The sequence below is a fragment of the Mobula hypostoma genome, chromosome 11 (genome assembly GCF_963921235.1).
Source record: "Mobula hypostoma chromosome 11, sMobHyp1.1, whole genome shotgun sequence".
Classification (NCBI taxonomy): domain Eukaryota; kingdom Metazoa; phylum Chordata; class Chondrichthyes; order Myliobatiformes; family Myliobatidae; genus Mobula; species Mobula hypostoma.
This window is the reverse complement of record NC_086107.1, coordinates 53,538,364-53,562,648: the sequence shown is the minus strand read 5'-3', so window position 1 is coordinate 53,562,648 and position 24,285 is coordinate 53,538,364. Positions and strand designations below refer to the sequence as shown.

Here is a 24,285-nt window from a genome sequence, read left to right as displayed (position 1 = left end):
GGTGTCGGAGGGCTGGTCGGAGGCTCGAAGTTTTCGGGTGACTCAGAGTTAGACTGTGGTCGGGCATGGCAGAGAGAGTTTTCTTCCTTCTCCCGCCTGCGTGAGATGTGGGACTTTCGAGAGACTTTGAACTTTTTTACCGTGCCCATGGCCTGTTCTTCATCAAGTTATGGTATTGTTGCACTGTTGTAACTATATGCTATAATTATGTGGTTCTTGTTAGTTTTTTCAGTCTTGGTCTGTCCTGTGTGTCTCTGATATCACAGCGGAGGAATATTGTATCATTTCTAAATGCATGCATTACTAAATGACAATAAAAGAGGACTGCATGTCCTCATAATCTAATCAAATAATCTAATCTTTAGTGGCAACAGCAATTTTGTGCAAGACCCTAGCAATAATATTATCTTGCCCAAGAAAGACAAGACTGTGTATTGGAAAATGAGCATTTCATGTGCATATGTGTGAATAACATATTCCTCTTGAGGAGGAAGTCAGATAGGTTGCAGAGTGTGAGGATTAGTGAGCATTATACCTGGAGCTGGGATCAGTGGAGAAAATTGAAAGGAACTTTGAGAAAATGGATGTTGGAAAGAGATATCAAGAGAAGAGATTTCAGGAGTGGGATTTGCAATGAGGAAGTGCCAACCCAGCAGAAGTGGGTTAGGATCCTTGTAGGTGGCATCGGGACATTGGTGAAAAGATGTTATCGAGCCTGGGTATAAGTGTGAATGTGAAGGCAGCGGGATACTCAGTTGGGGGCTTGAGCAATATTGGTATTGGGGGGAGAGTGTATAGGGGGGTTGTGATGGTAGCTAGATTAAATGCAAAGCAAAATTCTGCCAGAAGATCTTTGCATATTGTCCAGCCATAGAATTTTGTTAATGTCTGTTTCTGTGTCTATGGTCCACACTATTCCAGGCCCTTGCATATGCAAAGAGTTTTGTGCAAGTGACATCAAACGTAATGTTTGACTTCACCATACAAACATAACCTATCGTAAACAAACGGGAACCAAAGTAGGTTTTCAGAGCTTCTCAATGTGTACATAAAGGTGTACATAATCATTGACTTCTTTAATGCACTGAAACATAGAATTAAAAATTCTCCTACCGAGATTTATAATCATGATTGTTTTATGTAAATCGCATTATTCATTAAACGTGTGCCATGTAACATCAACCTTGGTTTGGTTTGGGACAGTCAGTGTCATGGTAACTCTGTATTGACATGGACTGTATAATAAACAAGTAGAAACTATCTAAAATTAGGATCGGATTAGATTTTGCGGTTGTTGACTCTCCAGGAAGAATGAGTACTTTTTGGCCGGTGACATTCTCATCTATTACAAGGTTCTGCAGCTGATTTTGAAAGTACTTTAATCTCTGAGAGATGGCAGAAGTTTTTTTTTCTGTTTGTGATAAAGTGGTGACACCACTCAACAATCAAACACCTTCGGATATCATACTTGATTTTATCAATCCAGATTTGAGCCACGTACCTGAAACAACAGTTCCTACCTGCGTGTAGACCAGGGGGACGCTGATCCAGTCATAACTGTACAGCTTCTCACACTGGCTGCGCAAGTTGTGTACTTCCTATGAAGAAAACGCTCATTTTATGACAGTGGCATGAGAATAGACTCTTCCAAAAACTTTTAAAAGTGTGGTAGGTTTGGGTCCCACAAACAGTTCTGGCTTTTTCATCATTTTTCATTAGCACAGGACTGCCTAAAATTCTAAATCAGAGCTGGAGGACTGCAGATGTCACTTGGCCATCCAAGAAGGAGGAGAGGGTTAAACTAGCATGTTGATCAATTTGAGAATTTTTCTTTAGTCTTGGTTCAAAAGGGATTAATACAGTCAACAAGCAACAACAAGTAATAAATTGGTATTTATCTCACCTGTGGTGTCAGGGGTGAAATGTCATAGTTTGATGCATTGCACCATCCAGACCCTTTCATTTACATATCAAATATGTACAGTTTTCCCCATGTTCCTTCATTCAAAAATTATACTTTGGAAACTTTGTAGAAGCAAAATTGTGAAAACCTTTTAAAGTGCAATTCTTTTATAGTAAGAGGAGGAAGAATGACTTCTATGTTTCTGCCGGTTATTTTGAAAAAAGGGCCAGGGTACAAACACTTCCGAAGCAGGTGCAGATACTCACTCTGAAGATATGAGCCAATGATACATAGTCACTGATTCGGTCTTCCCTCCTTGCTTTCACTGCTAAATTGACAAACCATACACAGGGTACCCAGAACTTGTTGTGAGGCGAATTCAAGCTTTCAAGCTTTTTGTACTCATCTGGAGTCATGAAACCTGGAAGCATTAAAAATAAGACACAGGAAAGGATAAGTAAATTAATTTGTGAAATCCTGAACAACTGCCGAGTATTATAGAATTTCTCCTAATATTTTGTTATTCTGAGATCTCTTATTTTCATGGCCAGAGGGCAAGAGGAAATACTAGCCCACGTTATTGAAATGTAGCATTTAATTTTTATTATGACCGTGGTTCTAATTTCATGGTGGCGTTAAATACAGCCAAATGTAGTTCTTTCTAACCTCCTTAAAGTAGCCATAATTTTGTTTGAGTTGAGGTTGTCATCAAAATCTTCAATTAGAAGAACAGCACAATTGAACCAAATCCTGCCCTCAGTCAATGCCAATCTATCTGTTTTCAGCCCGGGTCTTTGAATAACCAGCTGTGGAAAATCTTATCTTTCCCAGTCAATGATTACTGAGACCAGCTCCATAGTTGCTGCCAGTACCTGCTGATGTTGTGTGAGGGAGATCATGTCTCATAAACTGGATTGAGCTTTTTCGATGAAAACTCGTGATAAGGATAGTGCAGTGGGTGTTGTCTACATGGACCTCATTAAGGCATTTGATGAGGTTCCTCATGGGCTTGATTTAGAAGTTTAAGATGTATGGAACCTGTAGTGACTTGATCAATTCGATTCAACACTACCTTGGTCATAGACAACAGGGCATAATGGTGAAGATGATTATCTCTATATAAGAATCAGATTTATTATCATGGACATATATTATGAAATTGTTGTGTATGATATGGATGAAAATGTAGATGAAGTTTGCAGATGATACAAATTGGTGGAGGTGTGGATAGTGAAGAAAGTTATCAAAGGATACAGCAGGTTATAGATCAATTGGAGATGTGAATGGAGAAATGGCCAACAAAGTTTAATCCATACAAGTGTGAGTTGTTCCACTTTATGAGATCAAATGTACAAAGAGGGTATACCGTGAATGCAGCACTCTCTGAAACAGTCAAAAGGTTTGTTCTGACCCTGAGGAACAAGCCAAGATGTGCAGAGTAGCCTTGGCTTGCAGTCCTTTTTTTTTAAATTAAATTTTTTATGCGTTTCTACGATAAAACTACAGGAAAAAAACCCAAGAACAAAATGGAGATTTATACAGTGCAAAACAAACAAATCCAATATATAATTCATAACAATAAAAAAGCACCCAAAATAGAATTATGTAAAATTAGTATCCACCCCAACCTCCCACTTGGCTTGCAAGTTCATAGCTTCCTGAAAGTGGCAACACAAGTAGAGAGGGCAGTAAAGAAACCATATGGGTTGCTTGCCTTCATCATTTGGGGCACTGAGAATGGAAGTTGGAAAGTCATGCTGCAGCTGTGTAAAAAAAATTGGTTAGGGCCAGTTTTGGAGTATTGTGTGAGGGGAGAGCTGGCAGAAGAACTTATAAAATTATGAGAGGCTTGGATAGGGTTGGTGGTCAGAATCTTCCTCGCAGGAGGAAAATGTCAAATATTGGAGACTAAGGTGAAAGGTGTGGGGTGGGGAAGGTTTTAAGGAGATGTATGAGGCAAGAGTTTTACACAGAGAATGGTAGGTGCATGGAATGCGTTGTCGGGGGAGTGGTGGAAGCAGATTTGTGAGTGATGTTTAGCAGACGTTTAAACAGGCACATGAACGTGAACGGATTAGTTTAATTAAGTAACATGGTTTGGTCTATTACCTCACCAGAACCCTCAAAATTTCTTTCCTTCATGCTAGCTCCACTTGATCTCTTCCCTTGACTTCAATTACATACCTCTCTTTAGTCAGCTCCCCTGCACTGAGCATTCTCCCTGCCTCTGATCATCTCCCACCTTCCTGATGGTTCTCTGATCCCAATCTTTGGTCTTTCCTGATTTGTCGGTCATTCCCAGCCTCTGATCTCAGCTGCCTACTCCCTTTAGCTGTTAATCACACCCTGTCCACCACACCTCATGGGCCACTGTAATCCCCTCCACTTCTCTTTCCCTGGATTGAACATTTTTCTAACACTCTAATCAAACACATTATCTGGTTACTAACATATCCTACCCTGATGATCTCATCTCCACCCTAGTTCCCCCTCCCCATACAGTTGTTCATCCATTGGCTTGGATATTCCCAACTCAGCCAGTTTGCACTGTTGCACTGCCTGTCAGAGGCCATTGACCTTCCCTAACCTGGTCTGTCAATGCTCGCTCATCTTTGATTACTTCAATAATATTTACTTTCTCAGTTATTATTCAATAATTACTTCAGCATTATTCAAGTAATAATATTATTTAGTATTATTAATATTTGCTTTCTCTCAGTGTCTTCCTTTCATTTCCCCCACTCCCCATACTCTTCCTCCCCTTTAAATTGTCTCATACAGCCCAATATCTCCCAGACATGTATAGAGCCAAACCCAGTTGAGGGCTTTCACACTCTCCTATTGACTGCCCTGATGCTTTCCTACCTGCCTCCATCATGTGTCTCATGGTGGGAAAACGTTTGTAGACGGCAGTGCTGACTGAACGGAAGGTGAGAATGGAGGCGAGGTTTGCATAGCGCATTAATGTCCTTCGCAGCATCCTGCCATACTCGTCTGTGCCTTGGACATGGCAGGAAACCGTACTCATGAGGCGGTCAAGCCAGGGCATGTTCTGATACTGGTTCCACCAACGTGACACAACCAGACTGACGTAGAACCCTAGGGAGAGAGACCACCAGTGAGCCGTTGGAAAGAAAGATGGCCAGCATTCAAGGACATATCAGTCACCTTATGATTTCTCCTCTGTGCTTTTATATCACAATATGTAATGTTCTTGCCAAAAATGGATAAAGAAAAATATAACAATATGTTCATACCATGCCTCTATTCTCACTGTTTCACACTGTTTCAAAATATCATATGTAATACACTCCTGATGTGGGCTAAGTTTCATAGAGCTGTACAGGGAAGGGGTTGGGGGTTTGTGGTTTGATCTCCTTGCTGGTTTTTCTGTGTGGGCGATCTGCTTGTTTTTCTGTGTGGGCTATCTGCTGGTTTTTGTGTATGGGAGGGTGGGATGGTGTTTTGGTGCTGTTGGTGCTGTTTGTTTTTGCAAGGGAGGGGGTTGAGGGTCTGACGTTGTTTATGCTGTCTTTTTGTGAGGGAGGGGGTTGGGGGGTTTGGAGTTTTTGATGTTCCTGTTGCTGTCTTCTGGGTGGGCGATCTGCTGGTTTTTGTGCAAGGGAGGGGTTGGGGGGGAGGGTTTCTGGGGTGTTGGTATTCCAGCTGCCTTTTTCTGGGTGAGCGGTCTGTTAGATTTTTTGTGCGATTGAGGGGTTGGGGAGGGGGATGTTTGGGGTTTGTGAGTTTTGTTTCTTTTTTCTTTTCATGTGGGTGGGGTGGGGTGTTGATGTCATTTCTTTCAACAACTCCTGTGGTTTTTCTATATTTCATGGCTATCTGGAGAATAGGAATATCAGAGTTGTACATGCATTACTTTGACAATAAAATGAACCTTTGGAAAGGCTTCTTTGCAGTGAAGAAGGACAAGAATTAATTACATAGTGGCTGGCTCTTTTAAAGGGAGGAAGAGAGCAAGGACATTGTGATACTATTGAAACGAGGGAAAAGTGAACTGAATAGCATCTATAGTGTGTGGGGTCATTGGGGTGCTTGCTGCTCTTGAGATTGTTGAGAGCTTTGGCACCTAGTAAGGGCCAATAAAAAGAGGTTAGGTTTAAGCAAAACAGCAGTTGTTGGAATGGACAGGGTTAGAGTGGTTTGAGGCTTCTGAGAGGAGAGGTGGAGGCTGAGGTAGATTTCTGCTGAGTTTCCTTCTCTCTTTGTCTATTATTGCCTAGTAGTGCAGTGACAGGAGAGGGAAAGGAAACAAACAGATAATGCAAAGTACCCAGTGGCCTTTTCCCTCAACAGCATGTATACCATTTTGAATATTATTGGGGGGTGTCCTACCAGGAAAAAAGTGCAGCAACCAGATCTCTGGCAACCTGGCTTCATGGCTTAGAAGGAAAGGTGGGTGGGGGGTGGAAGAGGAGTGTACTAGTGAGAGGGGTTTCAATCGCATTGGACAGCAAACTTTTTCAAAAGCATTGCTTTTCAGAAAAGTTTTCTAGTTATGATAGACTACTTGAAGCTGAACACAAATATAATTGCAGACTACTTGTATCAGTAGGAATTTGGAGAAACAAGAAATTAACTTTTATTGAATATAGTGTGTTTAATTGCATAACGGGGCTGACATTTCCAATAGTACAACTAAGCTAAAAATGTCTTGTTGATGATGTTCATTTGTACTCAATGTCTGAGGCTTTTTGCTTAAGTGTCCAACAATAATCAGCCAGCACTGATGGATTCCAGTTGCCCTGGTGCCATTTCTTCATGACCACAATGCCCTGGTGAAATCTTTTACCATGATCATCACTGACATTGCCAAGATTTGCAGGGAAGAAGTCTAAATGGAAATGCAGAAAATGAATCTTTAGTGACAAGTTACACTTCATGGTTTTGTACGCTTGAAGCATGTTGTCAACCAGCTGCTTGTTGTTTGGTGCTCTGTAGTTGCTAAGAAAATTTTCAACAACATCCTTGAATGCTTTCCATGTGATTTTCTCCAGTCCCACTAGAAGTTAATTGAATTGCCTGTCATTAATGACCTGTTTGATTTGTGGAACAACAAAAATAACTTTCTTATTCTTGGTGTCAGTTACTCTGGGAAACATCTGTCTCAAATATCAAAGTCCATGTCGAAAATTTTTGTGCCTGGTGACAGCAGATTGCATCCTTGCAGTCTTGAACCCAGTAATTCTGCTTTTGCCTTCAACCAGGCGATTTATCACAGATTGGGTTATCAGATGAGACTCACTAGACGTAAACGGTTCAAAATCTGTATCAGTATCAGCGTTGTTTTTCATTCCTGGCTCGTGAAGCATGGCATCTTTGTCTGCCTCCTCTAGACTGCATGTCTCTGGTAGCTTTCGTACTGGAAGACTATTGTCATGTGGCACATGTCTCATGGCTGAAGGGAGAGTGGATTATTCAATGGATTTCTTGATTTTAGCAGAGAAACCAGGCACATTGGTGAGACAGAAGTAGCTGTCACAAGATCCTTCTGCTCTCGCCATGTTATGCAGACAGCCAATGGCATTGACTTCCAAGTACCTCCGAGTCAAGCTCTGAGATCGACATTACATGTTGCACAGCAAATGTGAGGAGCCCAGGCTTTGTCTTGGTTGCCAATTTTACCCCCAGAGAGGAGCTCATAGGCTTTCTTAATAAGAGGCGTCATGCTCCATCGATGAGATTTAAGTTTATACTCGCCACAAAGTATCACAACTGTTGCAACATTGGCGAGACATTTTGCTATCACAAATACTCCTGAAAATACAATTACTTTTTATAATGAGTACACACAATATGCTACACACGTAGAGCTTGCGCATCAATCTGATCGCAAACCGATATACCGTACATGTGAAATCAATGCATTGAACAGTGTGTGTGTGATGTTTTTATAGCCTTTCTGAAACCTGTCCTGCCATGCAGCATCCACTCTGCCCAGGTATGCCTGGACAAGACAGAAAACTTCTCAGCTTACATTGAGGGCAACATTTCAATTGACTTGTAGTTGCATAGACACCTGAAGAGTAGACTATCTGTTGGATGGAAGTGACCAACAACTCTGATAGAGGCAGATGCCAAGTTTTTAAGCTCACCAGTGGGAGGTGGTGCTTTAGCACTGCTGGCCCACCACCTTGAGGGAGTCTTGATCATGAGCGGGCCGAAACTCCTGAAGACAGGTGGCAGATCAACTGATGATCCCACTGGTGATAGCACAGGACAGTTAACATCTTAGTCCATGTGTATTTTGTAACTGAATTGAAATAACAAATATAGGTGATTTAAAAATGATGTGTCATATGGAAATTTCATGGTGATTTTCATGATCAGCAGCCCAAAATCCAGAAGATACACCCTAAGGTATTCAAGAAGCAAAATCTTTGCCGTTCAGTGTATTATGGGAGGAGACAAGAGATGATGTGAGGAAATCAAATGCAGTGTTAGCATTTCAGGAGGACCAGAATATAAAAGCAAGGGTGTAATGCTGAGACTGATGAGGCATTGGTCAGACCGCACTTGGAGTACTGTGAGCTGTTTTGAGCCCCTTATCTAAGAAAGGATGGGCTGACATTGGAGAGAGTTCAGAGGAAGTTTATGAGAATGATTCTGGGAATGGAAGGGTTCTTAAATGAGGAACGTTTGATGGCTCTGAGCCTGTGCTTGCTTGTATTTAGAAGAATATCGGGGGCTCTCATTGAAACCTATTGAATGTTGAAAGGCCTAGATAGTGTAGATGTGGAGAGGATGTTTCCTATAGTGGGGGAGTCTAGGAGCAGAGGGCATGACATCAGAATAGAGGGATCTCCAGTTAGAGTGGAGATGGGGAGGACTTTCTCTAGCCAGTGGTGGTAAATCTGTAGAACTCGTTGGCACAGGCGGCTGTCGAGACTAGGTCATTGAGTGTATTTAAGGTGGAGGTTGATAGGTTCTTGATTAGTCAAAGCATGAACGGTTACAGGGAGAAGGCAGGAGGATGGGGGTTGAGAAGGAAAATGGATCAGACATGTTGAAATGGCAGAGCAGACAATGGGCTGAAGTGTTTACTTCTGTTCCTATCCCTTAAAGTATTATGGTGACTTTGCAGACATGAAAGAGATACCCCGATGGTATTTTGCCTCCAAGGTATCAGGGCGAGGACGTTTCAGATCGGGCCCACAGCATTCTAAAGGGGGAGGGTGAGCAGCCAGATGTCATGTTACATATTGGTACCAACAACGTAGGTAGGAAAAGGGATGAGGTCCTGAAGAAAGAATATAGGGAGCTAAGGAGGAAGCTGGAAAGCAGGACTCCAAAGGCTCTGGATTGTTACCTGTACTATGCACTAGTGAGGGTAAGAATAGGATAACTTGGCAGATGAATGTGTGGCTGAAGGTTTGGTGTGGGGTCAGGGTTTCAGATCTGCGGATCATGAGAATCTCTTCTGGGGAAGGCATGGCCTGTACAAAAAAGGGCAGGTTGCACCTGAATTCAAGGGGAACCAATATCCCTAGCGAGAGCTGGTGGGAATGGATTAAACTAGTTTGGCAGGGGAATAGAAACCTGAGTGATAGGAAAGAGGATGGGGCAGCTGGTATACAAGTAGATGCAACATGTAGTGAGACTGTAAGGAAAGATAGGCAGTTGATAGAGCAAAATTACAGTCAGTAGGATGGGTTGACTTGTGTATATTTTAATGCAAGAATTCTGAGGAACAAGGATGATGAACCTATAGCATGGATCAGTACACAAAACTATGACGTTGTGGCCATTACTTGCCTGCCACAAGGGTGGGAATGGTGACTATAGGTTCTGGGGTTTGGATGTTTCAAAATGGATAGGGAGGGAGGTAAAAGAGATGGACAAGGGTCATTGCAAATCAGGGTTAGTATCATAGCTGCAGAAAGGGGTGATGTTGTGGAGAGATTGTCTCCTGAGTCAGTGTGGGTGGAAGTCAGGAATAGGAAGAGAGCAATCACTCTGCTGGGGATATTCTATAGACACCTTCCACCCCCCACCAAAAAAAGCAACAGAGACACTGAAGAAAAGATCAGGAGGCAGATTTTAGAAAGTTGTAAAAATCACAGGTTTATTCCATGGGTGACTTCAACTTCTCTAATATTGATTGGCACTTCTTTAGTGCAAAATGTTTAGATGGGTGGAATGTGTTATTTGTGTCTAGGAAGGATTCCTGATACAATTTGTAGGCAGGCTGACTAGAGGAAAGGCAAAATTGGTACTAGGCAATGAACCAGGACAGGTGTCAGATCGTTTCGTGGGTGAGCATTTCAGCAAAATTGACCACAACTTGCTGACCTTTATCATAGCCTTAGACAGGGATCGGAGCAGATGGTACAGGAAAGTATTTAATTAGGGAAGGAGAAATTATGATGCTATTAGGCAGGAACTTGGAAGCATAAATTGGGAATGGATGTACTCGGGGAACATCTGCATGGGGTTCTGGATAGGTTTATCCCATTGAGGCAGGGATAGGATGGTAGGATGAGGGAACCATAGTTGAAAAGAGATGTGGAACACCTTCTCAAGAGGAGGAAGAAAGGTTGCTTAAGGATTAGGATGCAAGAGTAAGACAGGGGTCTAGAGAGTTACAACGTTGCCAGGAAGGAGCCGAAGAATGGACATAGGAGAGTGAGAAGGGTGCATGACTAGGCTTGGCAATTAGGATTAAGGAAAACCACCATGGTGTTCTACTTGTATGTGAAAAAAAGGAGGATGAATAGAGTAAGGGTAGGACTGATGAGGGACAGTAGAGGCATGTGCCTCGAATTGGAGGATGTAGGGGAGGTTTTTACAGAATACTTTGCTTTGGTATCCATCAGTCAGAGTGACCTTGATGTTTGTGAAGATAGTGTAAAATAGGCTGATGTGCTAGAGCTTGTTGATGTTAAGAAAGGATAAGCAGGAACTTTTGAAAAACATTAGGATAGATAAATCCCCAGGGCTGGAAGGATATATCCCAGTTTACTATGGGAATCAGGAGAAGAGGTTGCTGCACCCTGGGTGATGATCTTTGCATCCTCACCGGCCACAGGAGTAATACCAGATGATTGGAAGGTGGCAAATGTTATTCCTTTCTTCAAGAAAGAGAGTAGGGATAACCCTGGGAATTACAGAGCAGTGAGTCTTACTTCAGTGGTGGGAAAATTATTGGAGAAGATTCTTAGGGACAGGGTTTATGGGTATTTGGAGAAGCATAGTCTGAATAGGGATAACCAGCAAGTCTTTGTGAGGTAGGCCATGCTTCATGAGCCTGATTGAATTATTTGAGGCTGTGACAAAGCACACTGATGAAGATAGAACAGTGGATGTGGTGTATATGAATTTTAGTATGGCATTTCATAGATTCCCAATGGTAGGCTCATTCAGGAAGTCAATAGGCATGGGATCCAGGAAAACCTGGCTGTGTGGATTCAGAAATAGCTGCCCATAGAAGGAAAATGGTGGTTGTAGATGGAACAATATTCTACCTGGAGGTCAGTGACCAGTGGTGTTCCACAGAGATCTGTTATGGAACCCCTGCTCTTTGTGATTTTTATGAATAACTTGGATGGGGAAGTGGAAGGGTGGGTTAGTAAGTTTGCAGATGACAGGAAAGTTGGTGGAGTTGTGGATAATGTGGACGTTTGTCATAGGTTACAATAGGACATTGATAGGCAGAGCTGGCTATGAAGTAGCAGATGGAGTTCAACCTGGAGAAGTGTGAAATGATTCACTTTAGAAGGTCAAATTTGAAGACAGAATACAAGGTTAATGGCAGGATTCTTGGCAGTATAAAGAAACAGAGGGTTCTTGGGGTCCACAGATCCCTCAAAGTTGCCGGCATGTTGATAAGATGAAGAAGGCGTATGGTGTGTTGGCCTTCATTCATTGGGGGAGTGAGTTCAAGAGCCATGTGGTAATATTGCAGCTTTAGAAAATCCTGGTTAGACCACACTTGGAATATTGTGCTCAGTTCTAGTCACTTCATTGTAGCAATGATGTAGAAGTTTTAGAGAGGGTGCAGAGGAGATTTCTAAGATGCTCCAGGATTAGAGAGCATTTCTTATGAGGATAGATTGAACAAGTTAGGGTTTTTCTCCTCAGAGTGAAGGAGGATGAGAGGTGACTTGATAGAGGTGTACAAGATGATAAGAGGCATAGATTGAGCGAAAAGCCAGAGATTTTTTTCCCAGGGTGGAAATGGTTAATACAAAGGGTTTAATTTTAAGGTGGTTGGAGGAAAGTATAGGGTGGTTGTCAGAGGTAATTTCTTTACACAAAGTGTGATGACTGCATGGAACACCCTGTGGGACAGTGGTGGTAGAGGCAGATGAGATGCATTGGGGGTACTGTATTTAAAAAACTTTTAGATAGACACATAGTTGATAGAAAAATAATTGGCTGTGTAGGAGGGAAGGGTTAGATTGATCTTAGAGTAGGTTAAAAGGTCAGCACAACATTGTGGGTTGAATGGTCTGTAGTGTGCTGCAGTTTTATGTTTTTTATGGCTAAAAATAATGTTGTAAATTATTCCTTTTCGACCTTTCGCACCCAGATTGATGCTGCGCCCCATACTCTCAAATAAATAAATGCTTTCCTAAACTGTTTCATTGTTACTACTTAACAATAGATGATTTCAAATGACTGGCTTAATAATTTTGATTTAAGAAACATTTTATAGTGAACTCATTTTTTGCTGTATGTAATTATTTACACAGACAGTGGATTCCTGTTAGGACCAATACATTATGGCCCAATTAAGTGACTGCCCCAATTAACCAAAGTTTCATGGAAATAGTTAAACAGGTGCAAAAAAGTCAAACTACCTTTAACTAAGTAATAAATTATGTATTTAAATTAAATACAGAACAAATTAGAACACTACCAATAGTACTACAGTACTATAAAACTGTATTAGTTCCCAAAAGTTATTGACAGAGGAATTCACCCAGTGTACTCTGCCGTGTTCTTTTAATTGACTGTAAATGAACGAAGTCAGCATAGACATCTAGTGCAGATAATGGACTGCTTTCATAAAATGCTTTCAATGATTGCATCCTCCAAATCTTAATTTTCATTGTAACATTCAAGATGATTGTCAATACTTTCAAATTCTTCATAGTCCTAGCTTGATGAAGTAGTGAAATAATTTCTTTCTCACTCTTGGCCATTTCTGGCTTGAATCCGCAGTGAGCAAAACAGTTCTGAATTGTCTTACTGCTTATTTCTTGCCAACTATCAGTGACAAAAATCACCATTTTTTGAACTCAAAAACACACAGCTGATGCTATTTAAAAAATATTCACTCTAGCACTGTCGTCCTAAATCTTCGTTCGCGAAGTCAAGCCATGATGATGATGATGATGATGACTCTAGCACAGTCGTACACGTGCACACACCTGATGCTAATTAGAAACTGTGCAGCTCCAGTCTCCTACTCCAGTTAAGCCACACGGTGAACCAAATAAATGGAGGGAATCCGGCTATTTTCTCGACTAGCTTTTGTTCTTTAAGAGCTGTCCGAAATAAGCATCTGCCCCAATAAACCAATAGCTCAATTAACTGGAATCCAGCTTAAGTTTGGATGCAGCTAATGTCTTGGACTCCTCAAATTTCCAACTAACATTCATGATTTATTTCCGTGAAAGAATAGAGAAAACAGATATCCATTAATGGAGGCCAAACTCAAATTGGACTTTAACAGGTTACATTGACCAAGGTGACCAACTGTTGATGATCAAGTGTTCTTTTTGAAACTCAGGGGCTGCTAGTCCTGAAGTAAGTTTTCTCTTCATTTACTGATACTTAACGTGGCACACTTTAATGACATTATCAAATTACGAAGCTATATTTCAAGGGTGCTTCTCAGGCACCATTCTGAAATAAATTCTTTGCTGGAAGAAATAACTGCTGACCCTAATACTTTCCAAAAACTTAGTACTTACCAGCTCTGTCATCCATACAGATCTGAATAGTGAATCTGTATTACCAGGTTGGTTTTAATTGGTCTTGTATTTGGATTGCAAAACAAGCACTCTTTTGCTTAATATGGATCCACCCTGAATGTCCAAATGAATTTTGTTCAAACTACATGCAGCAACTATCAATATATTCATTTATTCTAAGGGATTTCAGTAATCAGATTGAAGTAGGGTTTATTGTTTAACAACTATCAATATATTAATTTATTCTAAAGGATTTTGGTAATGATATTGAAGTAGGTTTAATTGTTTAACATGGGCGTGCAGCAACAGGTGCTGGAAACGGGAGACGATATTGCGACCTCGGCCGACTGGCCGCTGTATTTCAGTGACATGTCTTAAAATTTTAACCAAGCAGGGTTGGCTAGCTGAAATATTTTGGTTGACTACGACACCTGCCTGACATGGGCTTGGAAAAATATTCAAACCAAGTACCAGGTAATGTCATGAAGTCCTCAATGATATTTGAAGACATAACTGAAATAAGAGTGGGCGTTTAGCAGCCAGCAGGTGTGTTATGCTTCTCCTTCTGATTCTGCAAGAAACTATGCTGCAGTAAGCTTTGGGGCTATCTTTCAAACAGTTGTAGTCTAGAGTTAAACAATGTCAAAAATAATTATCCATTCTAATTCAGGAAAAAAAGAATAATGAATTTACCATTGACTGTCAATGCAAAACTTAGTTGTGACTTTGCATTACTAAATTGGTTTTGTTGCATTAATTTTCAAGTAATGAAACAAGTGCAAATATGTTGAAAATTTACCCTGCCCTAATCTCCAAATCGGTTGTACTGAAAAACACAACATAAAAATGATTTCATAGCAAGGTCTTGCCACTAAATATCAACTTTATACAAAACCAGTGAAGATCAGGAGAATCTGAAATCCAGAAGAATTCTTACCGAGCACAAATGACATTGGGATTAGATCAGCATAATTGTTGCAGTTGATGGCCATTTTCTCAAAAAAACGCTTTTGGCTCTCTTTCAGCATAAACCTACAGATATTGGAGGGATAAAGTATAAAGACTTTACAAAGATAAAAAGAAAGTACTGGAAATACTCAGTGGGCCCGATAGCAACTGTGGTGAGAGAAACAGTCAGCACCTAAATTCTGATGTTTCATCAGAATTACAAACACTCAGGAATTGCAGAGAAATGTGGAGATCAAGAGAGAGTGTATGACAGTGTTGATTCTTGTTAAGAGAGAGTGGTGATGGTTTGAAAGTTGAGGCCTTTTCAAAGGGGTATAAAAACAGAGAAGAATGAGTTTAGAGGGGAGAGGTTAATATCAAAACACTAATTGTTAGAAATCTAAAATAAAAGAGAATGGTGGAAGTACAGCAGTTCAGACATCTGTGTAGAGGGAAAAGTGGAGTCCATGAGCCATTCCTCATTAGAGGGTCAGTAATTTTAAATTCTTTTGTATTATCATTTCAGACTATTTGTCTTGGCACAAGTACGCACGTGCCATTACAAGGAAGGCATGGCAGCACCTCTACTTTCTTAGGAGTTTGTGCAGATCTGGCATGTCATTTAAAACCTTGACAAACTTCTGTAGATGCACAGGTGAGAGTATCCTGACTGACTGCATCATGGCCTGGTAAGGAAACACCAATGGCCAAGAACGGGAAAATCCTGCAAAAGTAGTGGAAGCAGCCCAGTCCATCGCAGGAAAAGTCCTTCCCATCATTTAGTACATCTGCAAGAAAAGCTGCCAGAAGAAAGCAGTATCCATCAACAAGGCTGTGCTCTCTTCTTGTGGTTGCCATGGTGAAGGAGGTACAGGAGTCTTAGGTCCCAAACCACCAGGTTCAGGGACAGTTATTACCATTCATCCATCAGGCTCCTGAACCAGTGTGGACAACATCACTCACCACGTCACTTTGGCAGGGGGATGGGAACCACAGCACCAGATCAGAAAGTGGAGGGATGGAGAGGAAGGTAAATGTCAGGGCTAGTTAAAACAGGCTCTGACAGTAATAGATACCATGCGATGGACAGCTTGAAATGTGTGTTTTTTAATGCTAGGAGAATAAATGCTGGTTAAAGGTGATTAACTTAGATCATGGATCTGTAATTGGAACCATGATGTTGTTGCTATTACAGAGACTTGGTTGAAAGAGGGACAGGAATGGGTGCTTAACGTCCCAGGGTTTTGATGTTTTAGAAAATGTGGAGAGTGAGGTTACAGGGGTTGCACAACTAATCAGGGACAATGTCACAGCTGTCCTCAGAGAGGACATAATGGAGGGTTTTTCCACTGAGTCTATATGGGTAGAACTCAAAAATAGGAAAAGTGCGATCACTCTGAGTGGATTATACTATGGACCACCCAATAGTCATTGGCACATTGAGGGGCAGATAAACAGGTAAATTAACGAAAAGTGAAAACAATAGGGTTGCTGTCATGGGGGACTTCAACTTCACTAATATAAACTGGGATCTTCTTAATCCAAGAGATTTAGATGGGGCAGAATTTGTTAGTGCATCCAGGCGGGTTTCTTAAATCAATATGTAGTTAGTCCAACAAGAGGAGGGTCTGTATTGGACCTGATGTTGGGTAATGAGCCTGGCCAGATGACTGACCCTTTCAGTGGTCAGCAGTTAGGCGACAGTGACTTGAGTTTTGACATAGCTATGGATGATGATAATGATGGATCTTGCAGGAGAGCATTAAATTTAAGCAAGGGCAAATTATGAGAGCATTAGGCAGGAACTAGGGAGACAACGGGAATTCTGCAGATGCTGGAAATTCAAGCAACACACATCAAAGTTGCTGGTGAATGCTGCAGGCCAGGCAGCATCTCTAGGAAGAGGTACAGTCGACGTTTCAGGCCGAGACCCTTCGTCAGGACTAACTGAAGGAAGAGTTAGTAAGAGATTTGGAAGTGGGGGGGGGGGAGATCCAAAATGATAGGAGAAGACAGGAGGGGGAGGGATGGAGCCAAGAGCTGGACAGGTGATTGGCAAAGGGGATATGAGAGGATCATGGGACAGGAGGCCCAGGGAGAAAGACAAAGGGGGGGGGAACCCAGAGGATGGGCAAGGGTATTATTAAGAGTAAGGACTAATTCCGCTAGTCGGAGCAGAGTGGTGGTAGAGGGGAACTGATTAGGTCTGGAATCCCTCCCCCCCCCGCTTTCCGCAGGGATGGCTCCCCACGCGATTCCCTTGTCCATTTGTCCCCCGCATCCCTCCCCACTGATCTCTCTCTTGGCACTCATCCTTGTAAGCGGAGCAAGTGCTACACATGCCCTTACACTTCCTCCCTTACCACCATTCAGGGCCCCAGACAGTCCTTCCAGGTGAGGCGACACTTCACCTGTGAGTCGGCTGGGGTGATATATTACGTCTGGTGCTCTTGATGTGGCCTTCTATATATTGGCGAGACCCGACGCAGACTGGGAGACCGCTTTGCTGAACACCTACGCTCTGTCCGCCAGAGAAAGCAGGATCTCCCAGTGGCCACACGTTTTAATTCCACATCCCATTCCTATTCTGACATGTCTATCCACGGCCTCCTCTACTGTAAAGATGAAACCACACTCAGGTTGGAGGAACAACACCTTATATTCCTTCTGGGTAGCCTCCAACCTGATGGCATGAACATTGACCTCTAACTTCCGCTAGGCCCCACCTCCCCCTCGTACCCCATCCGTTAGTTATTTTTATACACACATTCTTTCTCTCACTCTCCTTTTTCTCCCTCTGTCCCTCTGACTATACCCCTTGCCTATCCTCTGGGTTTCCCCCCTCACTTGTCTTTCTCCCCGAACCTCCTGTCCCGTGATCCTCTCATATCCCCTTTGCCAATCACCTGTCCAGCTCTTGGCTCCATCCCTCCCCCTCCTGTCTTCTCCTATCATTTTGGATCTCCCCCTCCCCCTCCCACTTTCAAATCTCTTACTAACTCTTCCTTCAGTTAGTCCTTACGAAGGGTCTCGGCCTGAAACGTCGACTGTACCTCTTCCTAGAGATGCTGCCTGGCCTGCAAGTACAGAACCATATCTTCCACCTAGATCATCAATGGAGGTCCGCTGATAATTCTCAGCTCAGAGAATCACCTTTAATCAAACCCGATCAGCGAGGTCACACAAGCATGCCTTTCACCATTTTCTTCTATTAAATACAGATATCTGCCACGAAGTTGAAGACAGAAATGTCAGTAATCCACAGAGCAATGCGAAGGACCACTAATAGTTGGGCAATATTACAAATAAACATTTCAATGAAAGTTTCTGTGATGTTCAGAATTAGGATATCTGCATTCAGGCGTTCACTGGGAGGTGCGTAGAGCAGTAACAGTATCATAGAACAACAGAGCACGGATAAAGGCCCCTTGGCCCAAAAAGCCCGCGCCACACAGAACCCACCCAGCTGGTCCCAATTTCCTGCATTCAGCCCATATCCCTCTAAGCCCAGCACCTCCAGGTACCTATCCACATGATTATTAAATGACACTATAGTAACCACCTCAACCACTTACTTTGGTAGCTCATTCCATTCTCTCACCACTCTGTGTGAAAAAATATGCCCCCTCAGCTCCCTTTTCAATATTTCCCTTCTCAACCTAAACCCTTACCTCCTAGTTTTAAACACTCCTACCCTGGAAAAAAGACTGTGACTGTCTACTTTATCTATGCCTCTCATAATTTTAAACATTTCTATAAGGTTACCCCCTCATTACACTACATTCCAATGAACAAAGACCTAACTTGCCCAACTTCCCTTCTTGAGTTCTTTTCTGACTTCTTTATAATCTTCAAGGGCTTTGTTTGATTATAGCTTTATATATATGTCACTTTTCTTCTTGACTAATTTCATCACCTCTCTCAATATCCAAGGTTCTCTGACCTGCCATCCTTGTCTTTCCTTGTGACTGGAACACACCTGTCCTGTATACTGTGCAGTTGGTTTTTAAACACCCTCCACGTGTTGGATGCGGAATTGCCCAAAAACAGCTGTTCCAAATTAACTCTCCCTAGTTCCTGGTGAACGCAAGTGAGGGGGGAAACCCAGAGGATGGGCAAGGGGTATAGTCAGAGGGACAGAGGGAGAAAAAGGAGAGTGAGAGAAAGAATGTGTGCATAAAAATAACTAACGGATGGGGTACGAGGGGGAGGTGGGGCATTAGCGGAAGTTAGAGAAGTCGATGTTCATGCCATCAGGTTGGAGGCTACCCAGACGGAATATAAGGTGTTGTTCCTCCAACCTGAGTGTGGCTTCATCTTTACAGTAGAGGAGGCCGTGGATAGACATGTCAGAATGGGAATGGGATGTAGAATTAAAACGTGTGGCCACTGGGAGATCCTGCTTTCTCTGGCGGACAGAGCGTAGGTGTTCAGCAAAGCGGTCTCCCAGTCTGCGTCGGGTCTCGCCAATATATAGAAGGCCACATCGAGAGCACCGGACGCAATATATCACCCCAGCTGACTCACAGGTGAAGTGTTGCCTCACCTGGAAGGACTGTCTGGGGCCCTGAATGGTGGTAAGGGAGGAATTGTAAGGGCATGTGTAACACTTGTTCCGCTTACAAGGATAAGTGCCAGGAGGGAGATCAGTGGGGAGGGATGGGGGGGACGGATGGACAAGGGAGTTGCGTAGGGAGTGATCCCTGCGGAATGCAGAGAGAGGGGGGGAGGGAAAGATGTGCTTAGTGGTGGGATCCCGTTGGAGGTGGTGGAAGTTACGGAGAATAATATGTTGGACCCGGAGGCTGGTGGGGTGGTAGGTGAGGACCAGGGGAACCCTATTCCTAGTGGGGTGATGGGAGGATGGAGTGAGAGCAGATGTATGTGAAATGGGGGAGATGCGTTTAAGAGCAGAGTTGATAGTGGAGGAAGGGAAGCCCCTTGCTTTAAAAAAGGAAGACATCTCCCTCGTCCTAGAATGAAAAGCCTCATCCTGAGAGAGAAGTTGATCTGGCTGAAAGTGTGATGGCTGCAGATTCAACTGAAGATTAAATTCAAAATGTAATTGAATGAATATTTAAATGTTAAATAGATTGTTTTGGAGAATTAACATGGTTATGGATCTTATTGGTTTGATTTACAAAGTGCTAGCATTGATAGGTGGATCAAATAGCCCTCCCACAGGAATGTAGTAATGCTACAATTAAAAGGAAAAATACAGGTTCTAATCATCCAAATCTTTTAATTGGAAAAATGGTCTTGTGGATGGGAAAACTGCCACTTTAGTACTGAGAGACGAATGCAAAATATTGTGCACCAATTAGTGTAACATGAGTTGGAAGTGACTGTAATCTCCAATTAAGTACAGAAGGATAGAACATCTTGAAAGTTATCATCTGATCAGAGAGAACCAGCATGGGTCTGTTAACAGGAGGTCATACTTGATACCTGACTTAAGTTAACCATATAACCATATAACAATTACAACACGGAAACAGGCCAACTCGGCCCTTCTAGTCCGTGCCGAACTCTTACTCTCACCTAGTCCCACCGACCTGCACTCAGCCCATAACTCTCCATTCCTTTCCTGTCCTTATAGCTGTCCAATTTAACTTTAAATGACAACATCAAACCTGCCTCAACCACTTCTGCTGGAAGCTCGTTCCACACAGCTACCACTCTCTGAGTAAAGAAGTTCCCCCTCATGTTACCCCTAAACTTTTGTTGTGATCAGAAAAGTATTAATTGATATTATTTATATGGACTATCGAAAGGAGCTTTACTAAGTTCCTCACAAGAGGCCATTAAATTTCATGAATTAAACAGAAACTATTTTATGTCGTTAGGAAATTATTGAAGAGCAGGAGAATAGATTAGAAATAATGGACAAATATATTGGTAATAAATAATAATTGGGTATTCCCAAAAATGTGTGTTGATTCCATGATTCTACACCATACATATAAACAACTTTTCAATAGAAAACCACATTTCCAAGATTGCCAGATACATAAGTGGACTATAATGTAAGTGGCATAGATGGAAGCATAAAGTTACTGAGTGATATTAATAAATTAAATGAATGGATAAAACCAAGGCAATTGAATTTCAATGTAGCTATCTACTTTGGTGCTTAAAAGCATTATTAAAGTGTATTCTTACCCCAAGCAGAGTGATAGAAATTGTATTCAGGAGACAGCTACGGGAAATGAGAGTATTTTCAGGAATGGAATTATAAAGCACTTCTATATATAAAGGAAACTCTTTATAAATTGACAATTAATAGTAGTTTGTTTTGAAATCTGGTAATAATAGATTTTTTTTATGAACGGAGGACACATACGTGGGCTTCATTCAAAATTTAACCAATGATATAATTGATGAGAAAATTGATTCATTTTTGTTCTCATAATGTTTTATAAAGGAATCCTGGACCCAAAATGAATTATTCTTTGACTAATGCAGTTACTGTTCTGAGATAAATGTGGGCAGAGATGTGGAGGAATGCCACTTGGAAGTAGTCTTGCCCTGCAGTCAACTGGATCTGAAAGTACAGGTGAAGAGTCGGGAACACGGGTGTTGGTCAGGGAACAGACAATAGAAAGTATAAGTAGCAGGTAAAGGGCAAGAGCAAGAACAGGAGAAGTAAAATTCAACGACGAAATCAAAGGGATCTCTTATTTGCTTAGCCCTTGTTTCTGCTTCACTGGAGGCCCAAGAGACTGCACATGGTGAAACTTCACATCTGGACTTCACTTACCTGTAGATGCAGCTGAGAATGAGGTAGAGCAGCATAAAGATGAGAAACTCCTTGTACAGTAGTTTGTATATGCTGCCCTTCCACTGCAACAACAGCTTGGAAAACCCGCACAAGCGGGCATTGGCCACACGACTTGTATAGGTTACTGTCATAATGAGACCTGTGTGACCTGGAGGGAGGAACATAAACTGCCAATGGTTAACTATCTGAGAACAAAACACATCTTATTTCCTTTGCCTTTACGTTCTCTCTCCTTTACCTGGTGGGAAGTGGTTCCACGGAGACCAGCCATCAGTACTCATTTGTGAGTACTGGAGGACTGCGCAGCCATGGGATAAGACTTGTAAGGCTTGAGTGTGATCTTGTCTCCATTTGGCATTTACACATCTTATAGTGGAGTCAATTAATAGTGAAAATCCAATGATGTTTGTTGAAAGTTAGCTCAAGAGTAATAAAAACAAAAAAATCCTAGGAAAACAGGACAAATCTGGCAGGTTATGGGAAGAAGGCAGAAGATTAAATACCCAAAATGGATTAGAAGAGAAAACTTGATGGATCGAATGGCCTCATTCTACTCCTGTGTTCTATGGCCTATGTCTAACTGTGTAGACTGTAGACAGAAATCAGGTCGATGAACAATATAAAGTTAGAAATCTAGGATGTTTTATGCTGGAGAGAAAGGGAAAAGGTGGAGGGAACAAAGGGAGTGTTTTCACTAGGGTGGATGACACTGATTGGCTGTGAGATAGTGGTGGCTTGGAGAGGCTTGTTAAGTACAGTTGAATTATAGAACATGTAACTAGGTGACGAGTGAGCACAAGCAGCAAGGAAGAAAAATGCTGGGATTACAGGATAAAAAACACTGAGGAATATTGAGGCCATTTGCAGTGCGAATACTGTTACTTGATTAAAATCAGTCAGCTTGGCATTGAGATTGCCATGGCTCAAAATAACACTCATTGATACACACAAGTTAGTAGTTATCTCAGAAATAGCTACTTTGAGACATTAAAGCCGAATTGGGTGACAAATAAGACTCTATAGCTTTGTTTTCCTCAATGCTCTGGGATGCATTAACATTAAACCAATAGCTAAAAATCAGATTTCATGATCATTATCACATTGCTATTTTTTGGGAACTTGCCATGTGTTGCATTTTTGACATTATAGCAGCTGCTATATTTTACGCAGTAATATTTTTGGCTGTAAATTCCATTGGAATTTCCTGAAATTATGAAAGATCAAGTATAAATACTATTTTTCTGATCTGATACATGGTCTATGGATGCTTTTAGACTGGAAATCAAGATAGATTATCTTGAAGTATGTGATAAATCTGTAGGGTGGCTCGCAAGCGACTGAATCAGAGAACAATAGAATGAACTTTGGGCTATATTAGCAGAGGAACTAAGAAGGTCAAATAATTCATCATTGGGAAAATATTGTTTTATTGTCCCAGTTTATTACTAAAAACTATTGCAGAACAATGGTACCTGAGATAATTGTGCTTTAGACTACAACAGAGATCATTTTCCTGCATTTAAAGGCAGAATTGGAAGTATCCAACACATGAACAGTTAGAAAAGGATCAGACTATATGATACATTAAGTATATCTAGCTAACACAAGAGTTAAGTAAGAATGCCAAGTGTTTAGGAAAGTCAGAAATCAATTCTTCTCCATTTGTGTCCTCAAATATTTTGGAATTCCAAAGTAAGTATTTCAACCTCTGCAAAACTCCGGGTGCTCATAACTTCTAGTTTGATTTACTGAGTATAGTCTCTTAAACTAGCCAAAACCACCACTGAAAATCTATAATGGATATGAATCTTCTTAATTCCGTGCGTATTTCAAATCAATGCAACATTTTTCTTCAAGTATGCTTCGAAACTTTCTCTGTCAGTCAGTTTTGCAATATGGTAATCATATAGGTGAAGTTTTGGTAATATCAGCTACTAAATCAAATGTCAATTTAGAAATAGTACTTACTGTTTGTATTTGAAGGCTAGAGGCTCTTCTTTTCCCTTCCGTCTGATTTCCAGAAGGTTCCTGAAGGCTCATTTTTTCCCTCTATGTGTGTGGTAATATGGCAAAAGAAATAAGCATGGAATTTTGAAACCCTTTCAAATAGAGCTGGTCACTTGACCAGCTAATCTGCAAATTTACAACACTGCTTTGTTCTTGGGCTAATCTCTTTCATTAACATTCTGTTACATTTTCGGTGCCATTTCACAACACAAATTGGTTAAACAACTTGTAAAACGAAGTGATATTTGACCACTGAGGTCTGGAACCTTGAAGGCAGGATTCTTATCACAATAAAAGTTACAAATTGAACAAACAGGACCAATAATGGAATTTTAAACTCTTCTGTGTTTTTTCTGAAATTTACCTTCAAGGTCTGGTCGTTACTCTCTAGTTCATTGGGTTTCGATGAGTCCGCCATTATGACCAAAGCTTATCCTGATTGACCAGTGGGGGTGTTGTCACGGGGATCATCATGCAGAAGTTAGCAAGCCCCAAAAATGGGACAAGTGGGGTCTCTGTTCTCACTGGTTTCTCCTCGATGAACGTAGAAATATTGCTGGACATGAGGCAGCATAACAGTTTTTTTGTTGTCCATGATGGACTATTGTTCTTTCCTTTATTGATCACTGATTCCTATCCTCCTGCTATGCTAGTTTAAGCTCTTCCAAGCAGCACTAGCAAACCTTCCTGCGAGGACATTGGTGCCC

General features: G+C 41.6%; 1 protein-coding gene across 1 annotated transcript in view; it reads right to left on the bottom strand.

Annotated features, from left to right (window-relative positions):
• The window catches only part of LOC134353470 (bestrophin-2-like), a 39,124-nt gene extending 15,507 nt beyond the window's left edge, over positions 1-23,617 (bottom strand). The window contains exons 1-6 of the mRNA XM_063061474.1: positions 23,540-23,617; positions 21,551-21,719; positions 14,780-14,874; positions 4,769-5,002; positions 2,170-2,324; positions 1,521-1,598 (exon numbers count right to left, since the gene is read on the bottom strand). Of these exons, the coding sequence (XP_062917544.1) occupies positions 1,521-1,598; positions 2,170-2,324; positions 4,769-5,002; positions 14,780-14,874; positions 21,551-21,702 (714 nt within the window). The 5' untranslated portion in view covers positions 21,703-21,719; positions 23,540-23,617. The remainder of the gene's footprint in view (positions 1-1,520; positions 1,599-2,169; positions 2,325-4,768; positions 5,003-14,779; positions 14,875-21,550; positions 21,720-23,539) is intronic.
• Positions 23,618-24,285: the final 668 nt, after the last annotated feature.